The sequence below is a fragment of the Heterodontus francisci genome, chromosome 20, assembly GCF_036365525.1.
Source record: "Heterodontus francisci isolate sHetFra1 chromosome 20, sHetFra1.hap1, whole genome shotgun sequence".
Lineage (NCBI taxonomy): Eukaryota > Metazoa > Chordata > Chondrichthyes > Heterodontiformes > Heterodontidae > Heterodontus > Heterodontus francisci.
This window is the reverse complement of record NC_090390.1, coordinates 84,351,822-84,376,652: the sequence shown is the minus strand read 5'-3', so window position 1 is coordinate 84,376,652 and position 24,831 is coordinate 84,351,822. Positions and strand designations below refer to the sequence as shown.

The window sequence follows — 24,831 nt, the reverse complement described above, 5'->3', positions numbered from 1 at the left end:
ACTGTCTTCAAAACAGTTCACACCCCAACACACTGTCCAAAGCAAAACAAAAAGCACTATCTCAAGAGTCAAGCCTCCTGATCCCTATAAATCTTGACCTGTCACTTCTCAGTAAACATCTCCCCCAAGTCAGAATGCCCCTGCTGGGTATTTATCTGACAACAGGTGACTTCCAGCAAATGTTGTTTTCAAACAAGACCTCTCAGTGTCTTTTCAATGATCCCAGCGGGAAAAAAATCCATGGAATCTTTTTCAGTTTTCCCAAATAAAACAATGTCCACAATTCTAAAATACAGGAGTTCTCAAAACAATACTTACCAAAAAATATAGAAGCATGGTCATAATGACAGATGGAAGAACGAAAGAAAGAATGAAAGAAAGAAAGAAAGAACGAAAGAAAGAAAGAACGAAAGAAAGAAAGAAAGAACATGGATTTCCATCGCACCTTTCACGAGTTACAAAGTGCTTTACCACCAATGAAATATTTTTGAAGTGTAATGATTGTTTTAGGAAACGTAGCAGCCAATTTGTGCACAGCAAGCTCCCACAAGCAGCAAGGAGATAAAATTATCACATCATCTGTTCCTTATTGATGAGCGATAACTATTGACAAGGACACTGGGGATAACTCCCCTTCTGTTCTTCAAAATAGCACCAAGGGATCTTTTACATCTACCGAGGAAGGTAGACTGGGGCTCAGTTTAATTTCACATCCTAACGACAGCACCTCCAACAGTACAGCACTGGACACATTAGCCTGCATTTTATGTGCAGGTCACTGGAGTGGGACTTGAACTCACAAACTTCTGACTCAGAGATGAGAGAGTGAGAGAGCTGCTCACTGAGCAGCAATGACACCGTGTACCAGCTACTGTGACGGAATCTGTGCAACGCAGGGCAAGTGGAGTGTGCTACCCAAGGACAGAGGAACAGTGAACACACAGATGGTTAAATGTAATTTCAAAGGACAGGAGATCACCAGCAATGTGTTGTCAATATCCGTCAAGCCACCCATTTGGTGTGAGGACTGATGATCGCACAATGTCCTTGAAACATTGAGTACTGAATTTTAGACAGCGCAGTCGATTGGCTGCTGGCCTCAAAGGGTTAATCTTTCCTGTTATGGAACCGATGTGTGTCATCAGCTGACCCTTGACCCTAGAGATTGCGAAACACTAACTGCTACGTCAGTCCCAGTGCCCTTGCTCCAGGAGCTAAACTCGATCACACAGCGGAATAAACAAGACATCAATAAATACAATTAGTCCATGCAACACCACCCGAACCCCTCGATTAGATTCCAGTCTGTAACTCACTCCCGGGTATCTGTTATTCTATATATAAACCCCCCAAACCCCTCGATTAGATTCCAGTCTGTAACTCACTCCCGGGTATCTGTTATTCTATATATAAACCCCCCAAACCCCTCGATTAGATTCCAGTCTGTAACTCACTCCCAGGTATCTGTTATTCTATATATAAACCACCCGAACCCCTCGATTAGATTCCAGTCTGTAACTCACTCCCGGGTATCTGTTATTCTGTATATAAACCACCCGAAACCTTCGATTAGATTCCAGTCTGTAACTCACTCCCGGGTATCTGTTATTCTATATATAAACCCCCGAACCCCTCGATTAGATTCCAGTCTGTAACTCACTCCCGGGTATCTGTTATTCTATATATAAACCCCCGAACCCCTCGATTAGATTCCAGTCTGTAACTCACTCCCGGGTATCTGTTATTCTATATATAAACCCCCCCGAACCCCTCGATTAGATTCCAGTCTGTAACTCACTCCCGGGTATCTGTTATTCTATATATCAACCCCCCAAACCCCTCGATTAGATTCCAGTCTGTAACTCACTCCCGGGTATCTGTTATTCTATATATAAACCCCCCCGAACCCCTCGATTAGATTCCAGTCTGTAACTCACTCCCGGGTATCTGTTATTCTATATATAAACCCCCCGAACCCCTTGATTAGATTCCAGTCTGTAACTCACTCCCGGGTATCTGTTATTCTATATATAAACCCCCCCGAACCCCTCGATTAGATTCCAGTCTGTAACTCACTCCCGGGTATCTGTTATTCTATATATAAACCCCCCCGAACCCCTTGATTAGATTCCAGTCTGTAACTCACTCCCGGGTATCTGTTATTCTATATATCAACCAACCCAAACCCCTCGATTAGATTCCAGTCTGTAACTCACTCCCGGGTATCTGTTATTCTATATATCAACCAACCCAAACCCCTCGATTAGATTCCAGTCTGTAACTCACTCCCGGGTATCTGTTATTCTATATATAAACCACCCGAAACCTTCGATTAGATTCCAGTCTGTAACTCACTCCCGGGTATCTGTTATTCCATATATCAACCAACCCAAACCCCTCGATTAGATTCCAGTCTGTAACTCACACCCGGGTATCTGTTATTCTATATATAAACCATCCAAACCCCCGAATTAGATTCCAGTCTGTAACTCACTCCCGGGTATCTGTTATTCTATATATAAACACCCCAAACCCCCGAATTAGATTCCAGTCTGTAACTCACTCCCGGGTATCTGTTATTCTATATATAAACACCCCCGAACCCCTTGATTAGATTCCAGTCTGTAACTCACTCCTGGGTATCTGTTATTCTATATATAAACCACCCGAAACCTTCGATTAGATTCCAGTCTGTAACTCACTCCCGGGTATCTGTTATTCTATATATAAACCCCCCAAACCCCCGAATTAGATTCCAGTCTGTAACTCACTCCCGGGTATCTGTTATTCTATATATAAACCACCCGAAACCTTCGATTAGATTCCAGTCTGTAACTCACTCCCGGGTATCTGTTATTCTATATATAAACCCCCCAAACCCCCGAATTAGATTCCAGTCTGTAACTCACTCCCGGGTATCTGTTATTCTATATATAAACCCCCCCGAACCCCTTGATTAGATTCCAGTCTGTAACTCACTCCTGGGTATCTGTTATTCTATACATAAACCCCCCGAATCCCTCGATTAGATTCCAGTCTGTAACTCACTCCCGGGTATCTGTTATTCTATATATAAACCACCCGAAACCCTCGATTAGATTCCAGTCTGTAACTCACTCCCGGGTATCTGTTATTCTATATATAAACCACCCGAACCCCTCGATTAGATTCCAGTCTGTAACTCACTCCCGGGTATCTGTTATTCTATATATAAACCACCCGAAACCCTCGATTAGATTCCAGTCTGTAACTCACTCCCGGGTATCTGTTATTCTAAATATAAACCCCCGAACCCCTCGATTAGATTCCAGTCTGTAACTCACTCCCGGGTATCTGTTATTCTATACATAAACCCCCCGAAACCCTCGATTAGCTTCCAGTCTGTAACTCACTCCCGGGTATCTGTTATTCTAGATATAAACCCCCCCGAAACCCTCGATTAGATTCCAGTCTGTAACTCACTCCCGGGTATCTGTTATTCTATATATAAACCACCCGAACCCCTCGATTAGATTCCAGTCTGTAACTCACTCCCGGGTATCTGTTATTCGAGATATAAACCACCCGAACCCCTCGATTAGATTCCAGTCTGTAACTCAGTCCCGGGTATCTGTTATTCTATATATAAACCACCCGAACCCCTCGATTAGATTCCAGTCTGTAACTCACTCCCGGGTGTCTGTTATTCTATATATAAACCACCCGAACCCCTCGATTAGATTCCAGTCTGTAACTCACTCCCGGGTATCTGTTATTCTATATATAAACCCCCCGAACCCCTCGATTAGATTCCAGTCTGTAACTCACACCTGGGTATCTGTTATTCTATATATAAACCCCCCGGAACCCCTCGATTAGATTCCAGTCTGTAACTCACTCCTGGGTATCTGTTATTCTATATATAAACCCCCCGAACCCCTCGATTAGATTCCAGTCTGTAACTCACTCCTGGGTATCTGTTATTCTATATATAAACCCCCCAAACCCCTCGATTAGATTCCAGTCTGTAACTCACTCCTGGGTATCTGTTATTCTATATATAAACCCCCCAAACCCCTCGATTAGATTCCAGTCTGTAACTCACTCCCGGGTATCTGTTATTCTATATATAAACCACCCGAACCCCTCGATTAGATTCCAGTCTGTAACTCACTCCCGGGTATCTGTTATTCTATATATAAACAACCCGAACACCTCGATTAGATTCCAGTCTGTAACTCACTCCCGGGTATCTGTTATTCTATATATAAACCACCCGAACCCCTCGATTAGATTCCAGTCTGTAACTCACTCCCGGGTATCTGTTATTCTATATATAAACCACCCGAACCCCTCGATTAGATTCCAGTCTGTAACTCACTCCCGGGTATCTGTTATTCTATATATAAAGCCCCCGAACCCCTCGATTAGATTCCAGTCTGTAACTCACGCCTGGGTATCTGTTATTCTATATATAAACCCCCCGGAACCCCTCGATTAGATTCCAGCCTGTAACTCACTCCTGGGTATCTGTTATTCTATATATAAACCCCCCGAACCCCTCGATTAGATTCCAGTCTGTAACTCACTCCTGGGTATCTGTTATTCTATATATGAACCCCCCAAACCCCTCGATTAGATTCCAGTCTGTAACTCACTCCCGGGTCTCTGTTATTCTATATATAAACCCCCCAAACTCCTCGATTAGATTCCAGTCTGTAACTCACTCCTGGGTATCTGTTATTCTATATATAAACCGCCCGAACCCCTCGATTAGATTCCAGTCTGTAACTCACTCCTGGGTATCTGTTATTCTATATATAAACCGCCCGAACCCCTCGATTAGATTCCAGTCTGTAACTCACTCCTGGGTATCTGTTATTCTATATATAAACCCCCCAAACTCCTTGATTAGATTCCAGCCTGTAACTCACTCCTGGGTATCTGTTATTCTATATATAAACCCCCCGAACCCCTCGATTAGATTCCAGTATGTAACTCACTCCCGGGTATCTGTTATTCTGTGTATAAACCCCCCAAACTCCTCGATTAGATTCCAGTCTGTAACTCACTCCTGGGTATCTGTTATTCTGTATATAAACCCCCCGAACCCCTCGATTAGATTCCAGTATGTAACTCACTCCCGGGTATCTGTTATTCTGTGTATAAACCCCCCAAACTCCTCGATTAGATTCCAGCCTGTAACTCACTCCCGGGTATCTGTTATTCTATATATAAACCCCCCGAACCCCTCGATTAGATTCCAGCCTGTAACTCACTCCCGGGTATCGGTTATTCCATATATAAATCTCTCTACCCCTCTCTCCTCCTTTAAGATGTTCCTTAAAACATACCTCTTTGGCCAAGCTTTTGGTCACAAATTCTCTCTGTGGGTTGTGACAAATTTAGTCTGATAATTGCTCCTGTGAAGTGCTTTTGATGTTTTTACTATGTTAAAGATGCTATATAAATGTAAGTTGTTGTTGTATGAGGGCGGCAGTGAAGATAAAGGAACGTTTCTCTCACTAACACGATGGCCAAGGGTCAGGAAACATCAAGCCAGTGGGTTGCAGGGTTCCCTGCGCCACTTTGAGCACTTGAAACACCAAAGCCTACAAGGCTGCAGGCCAAGTGCTGGAAAATGGAATTCAAATAGTTATGTGCTTGATGGCCGGCACAGACATGATGGGCCAAAGGGCCTGTTTCCGTCCTTATATAACTCTATGTCTATGACTTTATGACACTTACTGAGGCACAGACCCTTTAAATAAAGGGACCTGCCCCGAACTCAGCCCTTTATCTCCAGCCAGCGAGGGGTTAACTTACTTCCTTCCCTGTGACTGTTGAGTTAGTTTCCTGTCAATGATTATTCGGAGAGATGCTGAGCCAGACAGACAGGAGCTGGAATGCTGCAGCATGCAGTCTGGGCTCTCGAACCTGTGGCTGTTGTTTCTGTACCTCCAGCTTTCCCTGGCTGTGGATTTCCGGCACCATCGCTATGACGGACTGGTGAAGGCACTGCTCGGGGTGCAGAGGGACTGTCCCTTTATCAGCCGTCTCTACAGTATTGGCCGCAGCACACTGGGTCACCACTTATATGTCCTGGAACTGAGTGACAACCCTGGCATCCATGAGCTGCGTGAGTACCTGGGGCAACAGGGCAATGAGGAAGGGGAAATGGAGCCTGTCCCTCACCCCCACTCTCATCCTCACCCCTCCAACCCCATTCACTCCCTCCAACCCCCCCCCTCACCCCCCCCATCCCCACCAACTCCCCTCACCCCACCATCCCCCGTCACACCATCCCCCCCTCATCCTCAACAACCCCCCTCACCCCCACCAACCCCCCCTTCACCCCATCCCCCCCTCACCCCCACTGTCATCCTCACCCCTCCAACCCCATTCACTCCCACCAACCCCCCTCACCCCAGCAATCACCCCACCAACCCACCTCACCCCCCATCCCCCGTCTCACCATCCCCCCCTCGCACTCAACAACCCCCTTCAGCCCCACCAACCCCAAGCAAACCCCCCCCTCGCCCCCACTGTCATCCTCACCCCCACCAAACCCCCTCACCCTCCAACACCCTCACCCCAACCCCCCTCACCCCCCACCATCCCCCTCAACCCCACCAACCCTCCTCACCCCCCATCCCCACCAAATGCCCTTCACCCCCATCCCCCCCTCACCCCCACCATCCCCCCTCACCCCCACCATCCCCCATCCCCCATCCCCCTCACCCCTCACCCCTACCATCCTCCCCTCACCCCCACCATCCCCCCTCACACCTCACCCCCACCATCCTCCCCTCACACCCACCATCCCCCCCTCACCCCCACCATCCTCTCCTCACCCCCACCATCCCCCCTCACCCCTCACCCCCACCATCCTCCCCTCACCCCCACCATCCCCCCTCACCCCTCACCCCCACCATCCTCCCCTCACCCCTCACCCCCACCATCCTCTCCTCAGCCCCACCATCCCCCCTCACCCCTCACCCCCACCATCCTCCCCTCACACCCACCATCCTCCCCTCACCCCCACCATCCCCCCTCACCCCTCACCCCCAGCATCCTCCCCTCACCCCCACCATCCCCCCTTCACCCCCACCATCCCTCCTCACCCCCACCATCCTCCCGTCACCCCCACCATCCTCCCTTCACCCCCACCATCCTCACCCCCACCATCCTCCCCTCACCCCCACCATCCTCACCCCTCACCCCCACCATCCCCCCCTCAACCCGACCAGCCTCCCCTCACCCCCACCATCCCCCCCTCACCCCTCACCCCCACCATCCTCACCCCTCACCCCCACCATCCCCCCTTCAACCCGACCAGCCTCCCCAAACCCCCACCATCCCCCCCTCACCCCTCACCCCCATCATCCTCCCCTCACCCCCACCATCCCCCCCTCACCTTCACCATCCTCACCCCTCACCCCCACCATCCTCCCCTCACCCCAACCATCCTCCCCTCACCCCCACCATCCTCACCCCTCACCCCCACCATCCTCCCCTCACCCCCACCATCCCCCCCTCACCCCAACCATCCTCCCCTCACCCCCACCATCCTCACCCCTCACCCCCACCATCCCCCCTTCAACCCGACCAGCCTCCCCAAACCCCCACCATCCCCCCCTCACCCCTCACCCCCATCATCCTCCCCTCACCCCCACCATCCCCCCCTCACCTTCACCATCCTCACCCCTCACCCCCACCATCCTCCCCTCACCCCAACCATCCTCCCCTCACCCCCACCATCCTCACCCCTCACCCCAACCATCCTCCCCTCACCCCCACCATCCTGACCCCTCACCCCCACCATCCTCACCCCCACAATCCCCCCCTCACCCCCACCATCCTCACCCCTCACCCCCACCATCCCCCCCTCACCCCCACCATCCTCACCCCTCACCCCCACCATCCCCCCCTCACCCCCACCATCCTCACCCCTCACCCCCACCATCCCCCCCTCACCCCCACCATCCTCACCCCTCACCCCCACCATCCCCCCCTCACCCCAACCATCCTCCCCTCACCCCCACCATCCTCACCCCCACCATCCCCCCCTCACCCCCACCATCCTCACCCCTCACCCCCACCATCCCCCCTCACCCCCACCATCCTCACCCCTCACCCCCACCATCCCCCCCTCACCCCCACCATCCTCACCCCTCACCCCCACCATCCCCCCCTCACCCCAACCATCCTCCCCTCACCCCCACCATCCTCACCCCCACCATCCCCCCCTCACCCCCACCATCCTCACCCCTCACCCCCACCATCCCCCCTCACTCCCACCATCCTCACCCCTCACCCCCACCATCCTCCCCTCACCCCCACCATCCTGACCCCTCACCCCCACCATACCCCCTCACCCCAACCATCCTCCCCTCACCCCCACCATCCTCACCCCCACCATCCCCCCCTCACCCCCACCATCCTCACCCCTCACCCCCACCATCCCCCCCTCACCCCCACCATCCTCACCCCTCACCCCCACCATCCCCCCCTCACCCCCACCATCCTCACCCCTCACCCCCACCATACCCCCTCACCCCAACCATCCTCCCCTCACCCCCACCATCCTCACCCCCACCATCCCCCCCTCACCCCCACCATCCTCACCCCTCACCCCCACCATCCCCCCTCACTCCCACCATCCTCACCCCTCACCCCCACCATCCTCCCCTCACCCCCACCATCCTGACCCCTCACCCCCACCATACCCCCTCACCCCAACCATCCTCCCCTCACCCCCACCATCCTCACCCCCACCATCCCCCCCTCACCCCCACCATCCTCACCCATCACCCCCACCATCCCCCCTCACTCCCACCATCCTCACCCCTCAGCCCCAACTTCCTCCCCCCACCATCCTCAGTGTGTGTGTGTCAGTGTGTCAGTGTGTGTGTGTGTGTGTTGGTTTGTGTGTTTGTCTGTGTGTGTGTGTGTGTGTGTCGGTTTGTGTGTGTGTGTGTCGGTTTGTGTGGGTGTGTGTGTGTGTCAGTGTGTGGGTGTGTCGGTTTGTGTGTGTGTGTGTCAGTGTGTGTGTGTGTGTGTCAGTGTGTGTGTGTCAGTGTGTCAGTGTGTGTGTGTCAGTGTGTGTGTGTCAGTGTGTCAGTGTGTGTGTGTGTGTCGGTTTGTGTGTGTGTCAGTGTGTCAGTGTGTGTGTGTGTGTCGGTTTGTGTGTGTGTCAGTGTGTCAGTGTGTCGGTTTGTGTGTGTGTCAGTGTGTCGGTTTGTGTGTGTGTCAGTGTGTCAGTGTGTGTGTGTGTGTTGGGGAGGTGTGTGTGCGTGTGTGTGTCGGTTTGTGTGTGTGTCGGTTTGTGTGTGTGCGTGTGTGTATCGGCGGGGTTGTGTCGATGTGTGTGTGTCGGGGCAGGGGAGGATTGTGTACGCTGACACTGAGCAGGTAAATTGATACAGGTTGCAGTCTGCCTCTGAAGGTCCCGTGTGATATTTGTCTGCCACAAATGCTGAATTAGGTGACCTCGGCCGGGGTTTGTGGTTGTGTTGCTAAGCTGTGTTCCGATCTCCTGGGCTACAGCAAGGAAACACCGGGCACAGTTCCCACTCTGATTCCAGTCCAGTGACTACTGATGGGAAGTGAGTGTGACTGGAGGACAAGATCGGGCCTGATCCGAGGGTCTCCACCAAACAGCCTGGCTGTTATGTCACAGGGTGCGATACCGGAACACTGTCCGCAGAGTGTTTGACCAAGGCAGAGCCCACCATGAGGCCAGGTTCCATCCTGCAAAATCCACCTGCATGTGTTTCCTAGTGGAGATTCCTGAAGAACAGGTGGGGTGGGGGCAACTGATGAGGAGGAGGGAACGCTCTCAGATCTAGGAACACTGCATCCCAATATGGTACATTATCCCCAGCACCCAGACTGTGGTCAGCTAACCCAACGAGTGGACTCCAGGGATCAAAGCTGGCCTGGACAGGGCAGCACAGCGAATGGGGCAGTTATCCACTGAGCAACTGGGAGGTCAGAGGGTGAACTGCACCTTTGTATTTTAACGCAGGATATTTCTGCCTTTTCTGCTCAGTGTCTGGTTGGCTGTTCAGTTAGCCTGGGATTCCAGGCTCCAGCTGCACTGACTCTGTAGGATGGCTCATTCGGCCTGGAGGCTTTGCTTGTCCAGAATTCTGCAGTGAGATCTTTGTGTGCCTCACAAAAAGGGCCTACTGTCTGCGAATGAATCCCGCACAAGGACTGCTGCTGTCTGCAGCCTGCTCCGCTTGGCGGGCAACCAACAAGGACAGCTGCACAAAGACCCTACCTGTCTGTTCCTCTGCATCTCCCCTCCCCCCCTCCCCTTCTCTCAGAATCTGAGGTAAACACTCACAGAGGTCCGGAATGATCACAGAGACTCCTGTTTTTAACCTGGTGCTTTCTCACTGGAAGGACGGTATCACAAGAACATAACAAATATGAACAGGAGGAGGTCATTCGGCCCCTCAAGCCTGATCCTCCATTCAACACGATCATGGCTGATCGTCGACCCCAACTCCACCTCCCCACAGCTCCTCATATTCCTTAATTCCATGAATAGCAAAAAATCTATCAACCCCAGTCTTGAATATATTCAGTGACTGAGCATTCACAGCTCTCTGGGGTAGACAATTCCAAAGATTCACAAGCCTCTGAGTGAAGAAATTTCTCCTCAGCTCAATCCCAAATGTCCGACCCCTGAGATCCTTGTTCTAGACTCTGCAGCCAGGGGAAACAGACTCTGTATCATATAAAGAGCAACTGCAGCTCTCTCCCTGACCACCGTCTGAGCTGGAACCAGACTGTGCGTCCGATGTGACCCAAAGTTGAGCTTCCGATCGCGTATCCATTACCAAGACCGCCTGCTTCCACATCTGTAACATTGCCCATCCCTGCTCCAGCTTCACCCACCTGCTACTCAAACTCTCATCCATGTCTTTGTTACCTCCTGACTCGATTATTCCACTTCTCTCCTCTCCGGCCTCCCATCTTCCACCCTCCATAGACGACAGCTCATCTAAAACTGTCGTTTCCAAACTCGCTCCAACTTCTGTTCACCCGTGACCACCCCCCCTCCCCGACCCGCACCCGACGGGACCCGATGACACGTGTCAAGTTCAGGACGGTTTGGGCCCATCTTCCAGAGCCGGCTTCCGGGCTCGGGTCAGGTCGAGTCCGGATTGAGTCGGGTCGGGTCGGGTCGGGTTCGGTTCGGGTCGGGTCGGGTCGGGTCGGGTCGGGTCGGGTCGGGTCGGGCCGGACACCCACGGTAAATGCTCTGCCAGTAAATATTAAAAATAAAAAACTTACCTGAGCTGGGAGTCTGGGACGAAACTGAGTCTGCGCAGTGAGCGAGTGACATCACTATGACGTCATCACGCATGCGCTGCAGTTTCCTGGAGGTTCCGAGTCCGAAGGTAAGTAAAGGGATGGTCGGGTCGGGTCAGGTAGTGGCGGGTTCGGGTCGGGTCAGGCTCGGGGCAAAATCGGAGGGACTCGGGCCGGGTCAGGCTTGGGTCAACTGTGGTTCGGTCACATTCAGGTCGGGTTCTTTTTCCCGACCTAAAGCAGGCCTCTACCATGCTCCCTGACCGACATTACCTCCGCAGTCCAGAAATGCCTCCATTTTTAAAATCCTCCTACTTATTTACAAACCCATCCATGGCCAAATCCCTCCCTATCTCTGTAACCTCCTCCAACCCCTACACCCCTCTCTATCTCTGTAACCTCCTCCAGCCCCTACACCCCTCCCTATCTCTGTAACCTCCTCCAGTCCCTACACCCCTCCCTATCTCTGTAACCTCCTCCAGTCCCTACACCCCTCCCTATCTCTGTAACCTCCTCCAGCCCCTACACCCCACCTTATCTCTGTAACCTCCTCCAGTCCCCTACACCCCTCCCTATCTCTGTAACCTCCTCCAGTCCCTACACCCCTCCCTATCTCTGTATTCCTCCAATTCTGGTCTCTTGCACGTTCCCGATTTTAATCTCTCCACCACTGGCGGCTGTGCCTTCAGTTGCCTGGGCCCTAAGCTCCAGAATTCCCTCCCTAAACCTCTCAGCCTCTCTGTCTTCCTTCAAGACCCTGCTTAAAATCTACCTCTTTGACTAAGTGTTTGGGCACTTGTCTTATTATTGCTTCATATGGCTCTCCTGTGGATTACTCCAGTGAGGTGCAAGAAAGTCTGGGCATCTGTGGAACTGTACACACAAGAAGGAAATGGAGGTGAACCCGAGTTCCTGGTGGAACTTATTTTTTTGTTTGAGAGATACAGCACTGAAACAGGCCCTTCGGCCCACCGAGTCTGTGCCGACCATCAACCACCCATTTATACTAATCCTACACTAATTCCATATTCCTACCACATCCCCACCTGTCCCTATATTTCCCTACCACCTACCTATACTAGGGGTAATTTATAATGGCCAATTTACCTATCAACCTGCAAGTCTTTTGACATGTGGGAGGAAACCGGAGCACCCGGAGGAAACCCAAGCAGACACAGGGAGAACTTGCAAACTCCACACAGGCAGTACCCAGAATTGAACCCGGGTCGCTGGAGCTGTGAGGCTGCGGTGCTAACCACTGTGCCACTGTGCCGCCCTGACCGAAGAAAGGAAGGAAGAATGAGGAGAGGCAGTATAAACTGACTGGTACAATTTAAAGGGGGAGCAGGAATAGAGGGACCTGGGAGTCTATGTAGACAAATTATTAAAGGTGACTGGACAAGGTAAGGAGGGTTTTTTTTAAAAAAAGCACATGGGATCGATGGCTTTATAAACAGAAGCATGGAGTGTAAAAGTATGGCAGTTACACAAAACCTTTACAAATCATTAGTTCGGCTTCAGTTGGAGTATTCTGTTCACTTCTGAGCATCACACTTTCGGAAGGACGTCAAAGCCTTGGAGAGGGTGCAGGGGAAAGTTACTCGAATTGTACCAGGGTGAGGGGCTTCAGTTAATGTGGAGAGACTTTAGAAAGTGGAATTTTTCTCCGGAGAGCAGAGACGATTAATGGGAGATTTAATAGAGTGGCTCAAAATAATGAATGGTTTTGATATAGTAAAGAAAGAGAATCTGTTTCCAGTGGCAGGAGGGTCAGTAACCAGAGAGACACAGATTTAAGATAATTGGTAAAAGAACCAGAGGGGGAGATGAGGAGAGCAGGTCGTTTTACACTGTGAGTTGTTGTGATCTGGAACGCGCTGCCTGAAAGGGCGGTGGAAGCAGATTCAATCGTAACTTTCAAAAGGAAATTGGACAAATACTTGAAGGGGAAAATTTTGCAGGTTATCTGGAAAAGTAAGGGAGGATTGGGACTCATTGGATAGCTCTTTCAAAGAGCTAGCAGAGGCACGATGGGCCGAATGGCCTGTGTCTGTGCTGCAAGATCTTATAGAGGAGGGGAGAAAGTTGACAAACGAACATGGGAGGTTGCTGCTGATGGTGTCCCTTGATGTGCTTGCAGTTGAGCCGGAGTTTAAGTATGTTGGCAATATGCACGGTAATGAGGTGCTGGGCCGGGAGCTGCTGATCCAGTTGGCACAGTACCTGTGTGAGGAGTACAACCTCAGGAACCCGCGCATCACCCAGATGATCCACCAGACCCGCATACATATCCTGCCCTCCATGAACCCTGATGGTTACGAGGTGGCAGCTGATCAGGTAATTGTTTGCTTCAACTAGTGGCACCCAGAGGCTCCTGGGGTTAGGGGTGTGATTATTAAGAAGTCTTGGCCCCTGCTCTCGCTTCCAGCCTCTAAACTCACTCCATCTTGTCTCTCCTTAATCACAAACACTACTCTTGCTCAATATCTCTAGATCCTCCTAAACTCCAATCACACGGCCCCATGCTAAATGTAATCAAAATTCATTCCACCATCACTCGGTAACTCATCCTTTACTGGGACCACCGACCTCGAGAACATACTGGGACCAGACCTCGCCATTCTCCAAATCCTTGGCATTGTCCCCTCACCTCACTGGAACTACTCAACAAATCTCATTTCTAACCTAAAAGAGGTTTAATACGGGTCTAGGGTCAACCAGACACAGCTTGTTCATTGTTCTAACATCTGAAAAATACAAAGACCTTGTCTGTACACACTCCCTTTTGTGAGCTCAGAAAAGCCAATGAAATACTTTTGAAGCATTGTCTCTCTTGTATTGAGCACATTAATGTAAATCTCCCTCTGTCCCATCAAACACTCCCAGGACAGGTACAACACGGGGTTAGATACAGAGTAAAGCTCCCTCTACACTGTCCCCATCAAGCACTCCCAGAACAGGTACAGCACGGGGTTAGATACAGAGTAAAGCTCCCTCTACACTGTCCCCATCAAGCACTCCCAGGGCAGGTACAGCACGGGGTTAGATACAGAGTAAAGCTCCCTCTACACTGTCCCCATCAAGCACTCCCAGAACAGGTACAACACGGGGTTAGATACAGAGTAAAGCTCCCTCTACACTGTCCCCATCAAGCACTCCCAGAACAGGTACAACACGGGGTTAGATACAGAGTAAAGCTCCCTCTACATTGTCCTAACAATACGCTTCAGTTTCTGGTATTAGCACACTGCCGCCCACACAGTGCCTGGATTAACATTCTTCCCCCAGCCGTTCATTCAGCACACACAGACTTTGATCTGTTCAGTCTGGGTTGCATCTAACCAAGGTGCCAAGGATGAAATGCTGATTTATTCCACTGCACCGCCCAGCCCCTCTTTTACACATTATTCTAAATGCAGTGCTTAAAAAGACAGGTTTAACTTGCATTCAAATGCTTTCAAGCTGGATCTCCAGTAAGTGGTTAGAATTAAATAGCCGCCTGGCAGCTTTTGGAGGAAATTTTCTTTTTGAGGAGAGAGCGTAAAGGAGAAGATTAAAGCTTTTGTAATACCAGCTGACAGAGAGCTGACTTTACTGTTCTTCAGTCAGTTGATTACCTGAGTGGCACTGTAATCCTAGCATGGATATTGGAAAGTGGGAGCAGAGATGGCAAGGAGAGGAGGCAGGGGAGATAGTGGAAAGGGACGGACAGACAAGATGGAGGGGGAGAGACAGGGGGTGGGGGGGGATGGAGGCACAGAAGAGATGAGTGGAGGGGAGATGGTGGGGTACAGAGTGGGGAAAACAGCAGGAGGAACAGAGGAGACACAGAGAGAGGGGGACGAGATCGGGGAGATTAGAGAATGAACACCGATGGGGGGAAGTGAAGGAGGCATGGGAGATGAAGAGTAAGCCAGAGAAGGAGAGGTGGAGAGAGAGATTGAGGACGTGTGTGTTGTGAGACGGAGTTAGTGAGCGAGAAAGGGATAGCGTCTAGATGTGAGAGAGAGAGTATAGGAGAGGTTCAGACCAGGATGCAAGGAAAGTGAGAGATACAGTGTGAAAAAGAGACACAAAGGATGAACAAAAAGGCAATTGCAGAACAGAGGCAGGGGGAAAATGGAGGGAAGTGTGTGTGAGACCAGAGGAAATAAGGGGGACTTGTTTGAGCGATGAATTTTGAGAGCAGAAATGGGAGGACCCAGTGAGGACACAGACAACCCAATGGCAAAGAGCCAGACCCCAGCAATCCCCTTCTCACTGCTCTAAATCCCCATACTCATCAGAGACCCTTCCAATGGTCCCCTCAATCCACTAATGCTCCAACTTCACTGCCCTGTCGCTGGGACATATTCCACCTTGGAGAATCTTCTCTTTCCATTGCTGGCACAGCAGTCACAATGGGTCATGTGATCTACTCCTGCTCCTGTCTCATATGTAGGCATTGTCACTGAGTTGGTACACCTCCCTGGCTTGAGTCAGTGGGATGGGAGATCTCCATTTCATTGATGCACCATTACTTGCGTTCAGAGCCAGACAGGTCAGCAACGGGTCACCAACCAGAGGGCAAAAGGCAAGAGAAGGATTAGGAGTGGGATAGCCAAAGCTCCAGGATTGCCCTGGAATCGCCTGGAATTAACAATTAATCCCCAGGAAACTGCTGTGAGCAAAGGCCGGGGAGGAACATCATAGGGGCACATAAAATGGCTTTAAACTAACACTTTATTGTTTATTCACTTCAAAAGAAGAAACTTGCATTTATATAGTGCCTTTCACAACCTCAGGAAAACTCAAAGCCCTTGAAAGACAATGATGTGTTGTTTGAAGTGTGGTCACTTTTGGAATGCAGGGAGACAGTGGACACAGTGGGGGTGGAGCAGATAGTGGACATTGTGCAGGTGGAGAAAATAGTGGACATAGCGGGGGGGGGGGAGAAAATAGTGGACATTGTGCAGGTGGAGAAAATAGTGGACATAGTGGGGGTGGAGAAGATAGTGGACATTGTGCAGGTGGAGAAAATAGTGGACACAGTGGGGCAGGAGAAGATAGTGGACCTAGTGGGGGTGGAGAAGATAGAGGACCTAGTGGGGGTGGAGAAGATAGTGGACCTAGTGGGGGTGGAGAAGATAGTGGACCTAGTGCAGGCTAAGAAGATAGTGGACATTGTGCAGGTGGAGAAAATAGTGGACTTAGTGGGGATGGAGAAGATAGAGGACCTAGTGGGGGTGGAGAAGATAGTGGACCTAGTGGGGGTGGAGAAGATAGTGGACCTAGTGCAGGCGAAGAAGATAGTGGACATATTGGGGGTTGAGAAGATAGTGGACATAGTGGAGATGGAGAAGATAGTGGACAAACTGGGGGTGGAGAAGATAGTGGACACAGTGGGGGGGGGAGAAGATAGTGGACGTAGTGGGGGTGGAGAACATAGTGGAAATAGCGGGGGTGGGGAAGATAGTGGACATAGTGGGGGGGAGAAGATAGTGGACATAGTGGGGGTGGAGAGGATAGTGGACATAGTGGGGGTGGAGAGGATAGTGGACATAGTGCAGGTGGAGAAGATAGTGGACATAGTGGGGGTGGAGAAGATAGTGGACATAGTGGGGGTGGAGAGGATAGTGGACATAGTGGGGGTGGAGAAGATAGTGGACGTAGTGGGGGTGGAGAAGATAGTGGATGTAGTGGAGGTGGAGAAGATAGTGGACATAGTGGGGGTGGAGAAGATAGTGGACATAGTGGGTGAGGAGAAGATAGTGGACGTAGTGGGGGTGGAGAAGATAGTGGATATAGTGGGGGTGGAAAAGATGGTGGACATAATGTGGGTGGAGAAGATAGTGGACATTATGTGGGTGGAGAAGATAGTGGACATAGTAGGGGGTGGGGATGATAGTGGACATAGCGGGGGTGGAGAGGATAGTGGACAAAGTGGGGGTGGAGAGGATAGTGGACGTAGTGGGGGTGGAGAAGATAGTGGACATAGTGGGTGAGGAGAAGATAGTGGACGTAGTGGGGGTGGAGAAGATAGTGGACGTAGTGGAGGTGGAGAAGATAGTGGACATAGTGGGGGTGGAGAAGATAGTGGATATAGTGGGGGTGGAAAAGATGGTGGACATAATGTGGGTGGAGAAGATAGTGGACATTATGTGGGTGGAGAAGATAGTGGACATAGTGGGGGTGGAGAAGATAGTGGACATAGTGGGGGTGGAGAAGATAGTGGACATAATGTGGGTGGAGAAGATAGTGGACATTATGTGGGTGGAGAAGATAGCGGACATAGTGGGGGTGGAGAAGATAGTGGACATAGTGGAGGTGGAGAAGATAGTGGACATAGTGGGGGTGGAGAGGATAGTGGACATAGTGGGTGTGGAGAAGATAGTGGACGTAGTGGGGGTGGAGAAGATAGTGGACGTAGTGGAGGTGGAGAAGATAGTGGACATAGTGGGGGTGGAGAAGATAGTGGACATAGTGGGGGTGGAGAGGATAGTGGACATAGTGGGGGTGGAGAGGATAGTGGACATAGTGGAGGTGGAGAAGATAGTGGACATAATGTGGGTGGAGAAGATAGTGGACATAGTAGGGGGTGGGGATGATAGTGGACATAGTGGGGGTGGAGAGGATAGTGGACATAGTGGGGGTGGAGAGGATAGTGGACATAGTGGGTGTGGAGAAGATAGTGGACGTAGTGGGGGTGGAGAAGATAGTGGACATTGTGTGGGTGGAGAAGATAGTGGACATAGTAGGGGGTGGGGATGATAGTGGACATAGTGGGGGTGGAGAGGATAGTGGACATAGTGGGGGTGGAGAGGATAGTGGACATAGTGGGTGTGGAGAAGATAGTGGACGTAGTGGGGGTGGAGAAGATAGTGGACATAGTGGGGGTGGAGAAGATAGTGGACATAGTGGGGGTGGAGAGGATAGTGGACATAGTGGGGGTGGAGAGGATAGTGGACATAGTGGGGGTGGAGAGGATAGTGGACATAGTGGGTGTGGAGAAGATAGTGGACATAGTGGGGGTGGAGAAAATAGTGGACGTAGTGGGGGTGGAGAAGATAGTGGACATAATGTGTGTGGAGAAGATACTGGACATAATGTGGGTGGAGAAGATAGTGGACATTATGTGGGTGGAGAAGATAGTGGACATTATGTGGGTGGAGAAGATAGCGGACATAGTGGGGGTGGAGAAGATAGTGGACATAATGTGGGTGGAGAAGATAGTGGACATTATGTGGGTGGAGAAGATAGCAGACATAGTGGGGGTGGAGAAGATAGTGGACTTAATGTGGGTGGAGAAGATAGTGGACATAGTGGGGGTGGAGAAGATAGTGGACATAATGTGGGTGGAGAAGATAGCGGACATAGTGGGGGTGGAGAAGATAGTGGACTTAATGTGGGTGGAGAAGATAGTGGACATAGTGGGGGTGGAGAAGATAGTGGACAAAGTTGGGGTGGAGAAGATAGTGGACATAGTGGGGGTGGAGAAGATAGTGGACAAAGTTGGGGTGGAGAAGATAGTGGACATAGTGGGGGTGGAGAAGATAGTGGACAAAGTTGGGGTGGAGAAGATAGTGGACATAGTGGGGGTGGAGAAGATAGTGGACATAGTTGGGGTGGAGAAGATGGTGGACATTGTGCAGTTGGAAACGATAGTGGACATTGTGCAGGTGGAGAAGATAATATACAAAGTTGGGGTGGAGAAGATAGTGGACATAGTGGGGGTGGAGAAGATAGTGGACATAGTCAGGGGGAAAAGATAGTGGACATTGTGCAGGTGGAGAAGATAGTGGACATAGTTGGGGTGGAGAAGATGGTGGACATTGTGCAGTTGGAAACGATAGTGGACATTGTGCAGGTGGAGAAGATAATATACAAAGTTGGGGTGGAGAAGATAGTGGACATAGTGGGGGTGGAGGGGATAGTGGACACAGTGGGAGTGGAGAAGATAGTGGACATAGTCAGGGGGAAAAGATAGTGGACATTGTGCAGGTGGAGAAGATAGTGGACATAGTTGGGGTGGAAAAGATAGTGGATATTGTGCAGTTGGAAACGATAGTGGACATTGTGCAGGTGGAGAAGATAATATACAAAGTTGGGGTGGAGAAGATAGTGGACAGAGTTGGGGTGGAGAAGATAGTGGACGTAGTGGGGGTGGAGAAGATAGTGGACAAAGTTGGGGTGGAGAAGATAGTGGACGTAGAGGGGGTGGAGAAGATAGTGGACAAAGTTGGGGTGTAGAAGATAGTGGATGTAGTGGGGGTGGAAAAGAGAGTGGACATCGTTGGTGTGGAGAAGATAGTGGACATAGTGGGGGTGGAGGAAATAGTGGACGTCGTGGAGGTGGAGAGATAGTAGACATATTGGGGCGGGAGAAGATAGTGGACATAGTGGGGGTGGAGAAGATAGTGGACATAGTGGGGGTGGAGAAGATAGTGGTAATTGTGGAGGTGGAGAGATAGTGGACATATTGGGGCAGGAGAAGATAGTCGACATAGTGGGGGTGGGGAAGATAGTGGACATAGTGGGGGTGGAGAAGATAGTGGACATTGTGGAGGTGGAGAAGATAGTGGACGTAGTGGAGGTGGAGAAGATAGTGGACGTAGTGGAGGTGGAGAAGATAGTGGACATAGTGGTGGTGGAGAAGATAGTGGACATGGTGGGGGTGGAGAAGATAGTGGACATAGTGGTGGTGGAGAAGATAGTGGGCATGGTGGGGGTGGAGAAGATAGTGGTCATTGTGGAGGTGGAGGAAATAGTGGGTGTAGTGGAGGTGGAGAGATAGTGGACATATTGGGGGTGGAGATGATAGTGGACATATTGGGGGTGGAGAAGATAGTGGACATAGTGCAGGTAGAGAGATAGTGGACACATAGTGGGTGGAGATGATAGTGGACTTAGTGGAGGTGGAGAAGATAGTGGATATAGTGGGGGTAGAGAAGATAGTGGATATAGTGCAGGTGGAGAATATAGTGGACATCATATGGGTGGTGAAGATAGTGGACATAGTGGGGGTGGAGAAGATAGTGGACGTAGTGGGGTTGGAGATGATGGTGGACATAGTGGGGCAGTAGAAGATAGTGGACATAGTTAGGGGGAAAAGATAGTGGACATTGTGCAGGTGCAGAAGATAGTGGACATAGTTGGGGTGGAGAAGATGGTGGACATTGTGCAGTTGGAAAAGATAGTGGACATTGTGCAGGTGGAGAAGATAATATACAAAGTTGGGGTGGAGAAGATAGTGGACAAAGTTGGGGTGGAGAAGATAGTGGACGTAGTGGGGGTGGAGAAGATAGTGGACAAAGTTGGGGTGGAGAAGATAGTGGACGTAGTGGGGGTGTAGAAGATGGTGGACATAATGTGGTTTGAGAAGATAGTGGACATAGTGGGGGTGGAGGAGATGGTGGACATTATGCAGGTGGAGAAGATAGTGGACATAGTGGGGGTGGAGGGGATAGTGGACACAGTGGGAGTGGAGAAGATAGTGGACATAGTCAGGGGGAAAAGATAGTGGACATTGTGGGGGTGGAGGAGATGGCGGACATTATGCAGGTGGAGAAGATAGTGGACATAGTGGGGGTGGAGGGGATAGTGGACACAGTGGGAGTGGAGAAGATAGTGGACATAGTCAGGGGGAAAAGATAGTGGACATTGTGCAGGTGGAGAAGATAGTGGACATAGTTGGGGTGGAGAAGATGGTGGACATTGTGCAGTTGGAAACGATAGTGGACATTGTGCAGGTGGAGAAGATAATATACAAAGTTGGGGTGGAGAAGATAGTGGACGTAGTGGGGGTGGAGAAGATAGTGGACGTAGTGGGGGTGGAGAAGAGAGTGGACAAAGTTGGGGTGGAGAAGATAGTGGACGTAGTGGGGGTGGAGAAGATAGTGGACAAATTTGGGGTGGAGAAGATAGTGGACGTAGAGGGGGTGTAGAAGATAGTGGACGTAGTGGGGGTGGAGAAGAGAGTGGACATCGTTGGTGTGGAGATGATAGTGGACATAGTGCGGGTGGAGAAGATAATATACAAAGTTGGGGTGGAGAAGATAGTGGACGTAGTGGGGGTGGAGAAGAGAGTGGACATCGTTGGTGTGGAGAAGATAGTGGACATAGTGGGGGTGGAGGAAATAGTGGACGTCGTGGAGGTGGAGAGATAGTAGACATATTGGGGCGGGAGAAGATAGTGGACATAGTGGGGGTGGAGAAGATAGTGGACATATTGGGGCAGGAGAAGATAGTCGACATAGTGGGGGTGGGGAAGATAGTGGACATAGTGGGGGTGGAGAAGATAGTGGACATTGTGGAGGTGGAGAAGATAGTGGACGTAGTGGAGGTGGAGAAGATAGTGGACATGGTGGGGGTGGAGAAGATAGTGGACATAGTGGTGGTGGAGAAGATAGTGGACATGGTGGGGGTGGAGAAGATAGTGGACATAGTGGAGGAGGAGAAGATAGTGGACATAGTGGTGGTGGAGAAGATAGTGGACATGGTGGGGGTGGAGAAGATAGTGGACATAGTGGAGGTGGAGAAGATAGTGGACATAGTGGTGGTGGAGAAGATAGTGGACATGGTGGGGTTGGAGAAGATAGTGGACATAGTGGTGGTGGAGAAGATAGTGGGCATGGTGGGGGTGGAGAAGATAGTGGTCATTGTGGAGGTGGAGGAAATAGTGGGTGTAGTGGAGGTGGAGAGATAGTGGACATATTGGGGGTGGAGAAGATAGTGGACATATTGGGGGTGGAGAAGATAGTGGACATAGTGCAGGTAGAGAGATAGTGGACACATTGTGGGTGGAGATGATAGTGGACTTAGTGGAGGTGGAGAAGGTAGTGGACATTGTGCAGGTGGAGAATATAGTGGACATCATATGGGTGGTGAAGATAGTGGACATAGTGGGGGTGGAGAAGATAGTGGACGTAGTGGGGGTGTAGAAGATAGTGGACATAATGTGGGTGGAGAAGATAGTGGACATAATGGGGGTGTAGAAGATAGTGGACATAATGTGGGTGGAGAAGATAGTGGACATAGTGGGGGTGGAGAAGATAGTGGACATTGTGCAGGTGGAGAAGATAGTGGACATAGTGGGGGTGGAGAAAATAGTGGACATAGTGGGGGTGGAGAAGATAGTGGACATTGTGGGGGTGGAGAAAATAGTGGACATAGTGGGGGTGGAGAAGATAGTGGACATTGCGCAGGTTGAGAAGATAGTGGACATAGTGGGTGTGCAGAAGATAGTGGACATAGTGAGGGTAGAGAAGATAGTGGACATTGTGCAGGTTGAGAAGATAGTGGGCATTGTGGGTGTGCAGAAGATAGTGGACATAGTGGGGGTGGAGAAGATAGTGGACATTGTGCAGGTTGAGAAGATAGTGGACATAGTGGGTGTGCAGAAGATAGTGGACATTGTGGGGGTGGAGAAGATAGTGGACATTGTGCAGGTTGAGATGATAGTGGACATAGTGGGTGTGCAGAAGATAGTGGACATTGTGGGGGTGGAGAAGATAGTGGACATTGCGGGTGTGCAGAAGATAGTGGACATTGTGGGGGTGGAGAAGATAGTGGACATTGTGCAGGTTGAGAAGATAGTGGACATAGTGGGTGTGCAGAAGATAGTGGACATTGTGGGTGTGCGGAAGATAGTGGACATTGTGGGGGTGGAGAAAATAGTGGACATAGTGGGGGTGGAGAAGATAGTGGACATAGTGAGGGTAGAGAAGATAGTGGACATAGTGGGAGTGCAGAAGATAGTGGACATAGTGAGGGTGGAGAAGATAGTGGACATTGTGGGGGTGGAGAAAATAGTGGACATAGTGGGGTTGGAGAAGATAGTGGACATTGTGCAGGTTGAGAAGATAGTGGACATTGTGAGGGTGGAGAAGATAGTGGACATAGTGGGGGTGGAGAAAATAGTGGACATTGTGCAGTTTGAGAAGATAGTGGACATAGTGGGGGTGGAGAAGATAGTGGACATTGTGGGGGTGGAGAAAATAGTTGACATAGTGGGGGTGGAGAAGATAGTGGACATAGTGGGGGTGGAGAAAATAGTGGACATTGTGCAGATTGAGAAGATAGTGGACATAGTGGGTGTGCAGAAGATAGTGGACATTGTGGGGGTGGAGAAAATAGTTGACATAGTGGGGGTGGAGAAGATAGTGGACATAGTGGGGGTGGAGAAAATAGTGGACATTGTGCAGGTTGAGAAGATAGTGGACATAGTGGGGGTGGAGAAGATAGTGGACATAGTGGGGGTGGAGAAAATAGTGGACATTGTGCAGGTTGAGAAGATAGTGGACATTGTGGGTGTGCAGAAGATAGTGGACATTGTGGGGGGTGGAGAAGATAGTGGACATTGTGCAGGTTGAGAAGATAGTGGACATAGTGGGTGTGCAGAAGATAGTGGACATTGTGGGGGTGGAGAAGATAGTGGACATAGTGGGGTGGAGAAAATAGTGGACATTGTGCAGTTTGAGAAGATAGTGGACATAGTGGGGGTGGAGAAGATAGTGGACATAGTGGGGTGGAGAAAATAGTGGACATTGTGCAGTTTGAGAAGATAGTGGACATAGTGGGGGTGGAGAAGATAGTGGACATAGTGGGGGTGGAGAAAATAGTTGACATAGTGGGGGTGGAGAAGATCGTGGACATAGTGGGGTGGAGAAAATAGTGGACATTGTGCAGTTTGAGAAGATAGTGGACATAGTGGGAGTGGAGAAGATAGTGGACATAGTGGGGTGGAGAAAATAGTGGACATTGTGCAGTTTGAGAAGATAGTGGACATAGTGGGGGTGGAGAAGATAGTGGACATAGTGGGGGTGGAGAAAATAGTTGACATAGTGCAGGTTGATAAGATAGTTGACATTGTTCAGCTGGAGAAGATAGTGAACGTAGTGGGTGCGCAGAAGGTAGTAGTCATAGTGGGGCTGGAGAAGATATTGGACTTAGTGGGGTGGAGAAAATAGTGGACATAGTGGGGGTGGAGAAGTTAGTGGACATAGTGGGGTGGAGAAGATCGTGGACATTGTGGGGTGGAGAAGATAGCGGACATAGTTGGGGTGGAGAAGATAGTGGACGTAGTTGGTGTGGAGAAGTTAGTGGACATAGTGGGGTGGAGAAGATAGTGGTCACAGTAGGGGTGGAGAAGACAGTGGACGTAGTGGGAGTGGAGAAGATAGTGGACATAGTCAGGGGGAAAAGATAGTGGACATTGTGGGGGTGGAGGAGATGGCGGACATTATGCAGGAGGAGAAGATAGTGGACATAGTGGGGGTGGAGGGGATAGTGGGCACAGTGGGAGTGGAGAAGATAGTGGACATAGTCAGGGGGAAAAGATAGTGGACGTTGTGCAGGTGGAGAAGATAGTGGACATAGTTGGGGTGGAGAAGATGGTGGACATTGTGCAGTTGGAAACGATAGTGGACATTGTGCAGGTGGAGAAGATAATATACAAAGTTGGGGTGGAGAAGATAGTGGACGTAGTGGGGGTGGAGAAGATAGTGGACGTAGTGGGGGTGGAGAAGAGAGTGGACAAAGTTGGGG

General features: G+C 50.5%; 1 protein-coding gene across 2 annotated transcripts in view; it reads left to right on the top strand.

Moving 5' to 3' along the window:
• Positions 1-5,826: 5,826 nt before the first annotated feature.
• cpn1 (carboxypeptidase N, polypeptide 1) overlaps positions 5,827-24,831 on the top strand; it is a 63,219-nt gene continuing 44,214 nt past the window's right edge. For both annotated transcript variants that reach the window (XM_068053166.1, XM_068053167.1), the window contains exons 1-2: positions 5,827-6,118; positions 13,448-13,644. In XM_068053166.1, coding sequence (XP_067909267.1) covers positions 5,842-6,118; positions 13,448-13,644 — 474 coding nt within the window. In that variant the 5' untranslated portion in view covers positions 5,827-5,841. The remainder of the gene's footprint in view (positions 6,119-13,447; positions 13,645-24,831) is intronic.